This window comes from Hipposideros armiger, unplaced genomic scaffold, assembly GCF_001890085.2.
Source record: "Hipposideros armiger isolate ML-2016 unplaced genomic scaffold, ASM189008v1 scaffold_43, whole genome shotgun sequence".
Lineage (NCBI taxonomy): Eukaryota > Metazoa > Chordata > Mammalia > Chiroptera > Hipposideridae > Hipposideros > Hipposideros armiger.
In genome coordinates, this window is record NW_017731393.1 from 1,558,096 (window position 1) to 1,560,657 (window position 2,562).

The 2,562-nt window shown below is 45.3% G+C and overlaps 1 protein-coding gene across 1 annotated transcript in view; it reads right to left on the reverse strand.

Annotated features, from left to right (window-relative positions):
• Positions 1–2,562, reverse strand: part of COA8 (cytochrome c oxidase assembly factor 8) — a 23,477-nt gene that overhangs the window by 16,003 nt on the left and 4,912 nt on the right. The window contains exon 2 of the mRNA XM_019639210.1: positions 1,622–1,902. Coding sequence (XP_019494755.1) covers positions 1,622–1,902 — 281 coding nt within the window. The remainder of the gene's footprint in view (positions 1–1,621; positions 1,903–2,562) is intronic.

Sequence of the window (2,562 nt, forward strand, 5' to 3'; positions counted from 1 at the left end):
GTGCCGTAAGAGGCACAGCCAACGTGGAAAATTCCAAACGAAGGGTCAGCCAGTCGCACAGAAGGGACTGATCTCTTCTTTCCTGTGCTAAAGGGACAGGGCCCCGCTGGCAGACAGATAGACATCCCGGTCTGCTACGTAAGAACCTGAAACTGCTCCTCATGAAATCTCCTGATTTCTAACTAGCCTGACGTAAGAACCCCTTTTAGGGAGTAAAGGCAGGACTGCAATCCACACATCTTTTAACACTTCGTCCATCATTCTAAGAACAATATCCGATCACCACATTTTCCTGTTTGTTTGCTTGTTAACAAAAGCCCTTTTAAGAACCCTACTTTTCTGCAAATCTTTCTGGCCTTCTCCACAGCCTCTGCATCTGTGATATTCAGATATTCTTAGAAACTGAAGGTGAGTCACACAAGGGAAGCCAGTGAGAGAGCCGGCCATCGGCTGCAGACCTTCAGCACAAGATGGGGCTCCCTCCCTCCTCCCAGGTGTCAGCTCTGCCAGCAGCACGAGGCAAAGGGCAGGTCCCATCCTGAATGTGCATGCTGGCCCATGCCCACCTTCCAGAGTGGGGCCCGTTTTCTCTTCTGATAGGTTCCCTACCAGGAAAGGAACTAGGCCAAAAATCCCTGGCTTTTTCGAGTTGCCCACACATCACAAAGCCAGCTCAAAGAGGCACCCAGGGGTTCAGTCACTTTCCATGTTTATCTTAGTTCCTGCTGTTATAAACTGCTTTCCAGGTGAACTCTACAAACCAACTCTATCAACCATCCTCCGTTTCCACGATCACATTAGAGATTTTCTCTCAACTGTGGCAGACGCAGTTCCTCTGCACTGCCCTATAAACATATACTCTATCTTTATTCACCCAAGAACTGACATTTAAAAGGGAGGAGGAGGGACTGGAGGGAGGTAAAAGTCCTTCTGCAAAAGGAAGAATCCCTTTGAGGTGTAATAATTACTGTCACATATGGTTCTTAGAGCAGAAACATCTAATGCTTAGACGGGAGTGGCAGGGAGGGGCATGGGGCAGGCCAACTCTCAGTCGCAGTAGGGGAAGACGTGCTAGAACCCAACAGCTCCGTGGACGAGCAGCCTGACCGTTCTTCCCTCCTCACGCGAGGACCATGCCTGTCCCTGCTGGTCTGGGGGCAGCTAACCTTCCACTTCTTTTTTGTTCATTGTAAACAGCCCCACACCTCGTCCAGCTCTGCAGCCCCGCCCAGCTCTCAACCTGTCTGCTTTCCTGCAGGCCCCTGAGCTCTCCCAGCAAACTCCCTGGGGGGCCTCTTCTTCTAGAAGCCAGAATTTGTAGCAGGAGACCTTTCCCCAGCACCCCCCTTCCCGGAAGTGCCCGTACACAACACAAAGCTCCTTTATGAGTTAAGGTTTCCATNAGCAACTTGTCTGTTCCCCTTCCCCGATTCCCCAATAAAATCTTTAAAAAAAGAAAAAAAAAGAATTAAGTTCCTGCAGCCTCTCACTCATCAGTGTTAGAAAGAAACGACAGGGAACAGAACCTGCTGTAACTGAAAGGCAAAGTGAAGGCTAAGGTTTAGCACCCCCAGGTGGCCAACAGTGTCATACCTCATTCTGACCGGACACGGAAACTGACCTTACGAAAAGTCACATTCTGGTTTGCCCAGAACTGCTGGTTCCATTCTTGTGTTTCTTGTCTTAATTCTCTCAGCTTTTGCTCTGATGGTGATTCGTCTTCAGGGATGTAAAAGTGAACAGGTCGAAGGTTTGAGTATTTATCTGGAGGTCCTATCCAGTCATGGCAAGATTTCCGTGGAGGGCAGAATCTTGAGACCTTCAACAAAACACATGGGGTTAACGTACAACTAAACAAATCTCCAGTGTTACAAAGTGAACAGGCCAGATTTATGAGAGACCCTCCTCGTTAGCACCCTCTTTGATAGGCTGTGCCAGGGACTGTTCATATCAAAAGAACTGTAATAAATACTATTATTAGTAACGGTCTACTGAACACATTTAATGCTGCTGCTGGGGCAATTCGACACCCTAATGCAAAACAAGAATCTCAGCCTGTACTTTGCACCACATACAAAAATGAACTCAAAATGGATCAAAGACCTAAATGTAAAATCTAAAACTATGAAACTTCTAAAATACAACAGAAAATGGTACGACCGTAGATTAGGCAAAGATTTCTTCACTACAACACCAAAAACACAATCCATAAAACAAAAAATAGATAAATATGACTTCACCGAAGTTAAAATAGTCTGCTGTCCCAAAGACACTATTAAGAAAATGAAAAGACAAGTCATAGACTGGGGGAAACTATGCAAATCTGGAGAAGGACTTGTTCCCAGAATATACAAAGACTTCTCAAAGCTCGATAAGAAAACAGACAATCCAACTAAAAAATGGGCAAAATATCTAAGTAAAAGTTTCTCCAAAGATATACAGATGCAAATAATCACATAAAAACATGCTCAACATCATTAGTCATCGGGGATGTGCAAATCAAAACCGCAGTAAGATACCACCACACCCCTACTGATATGGCTAATATATATATATATATAT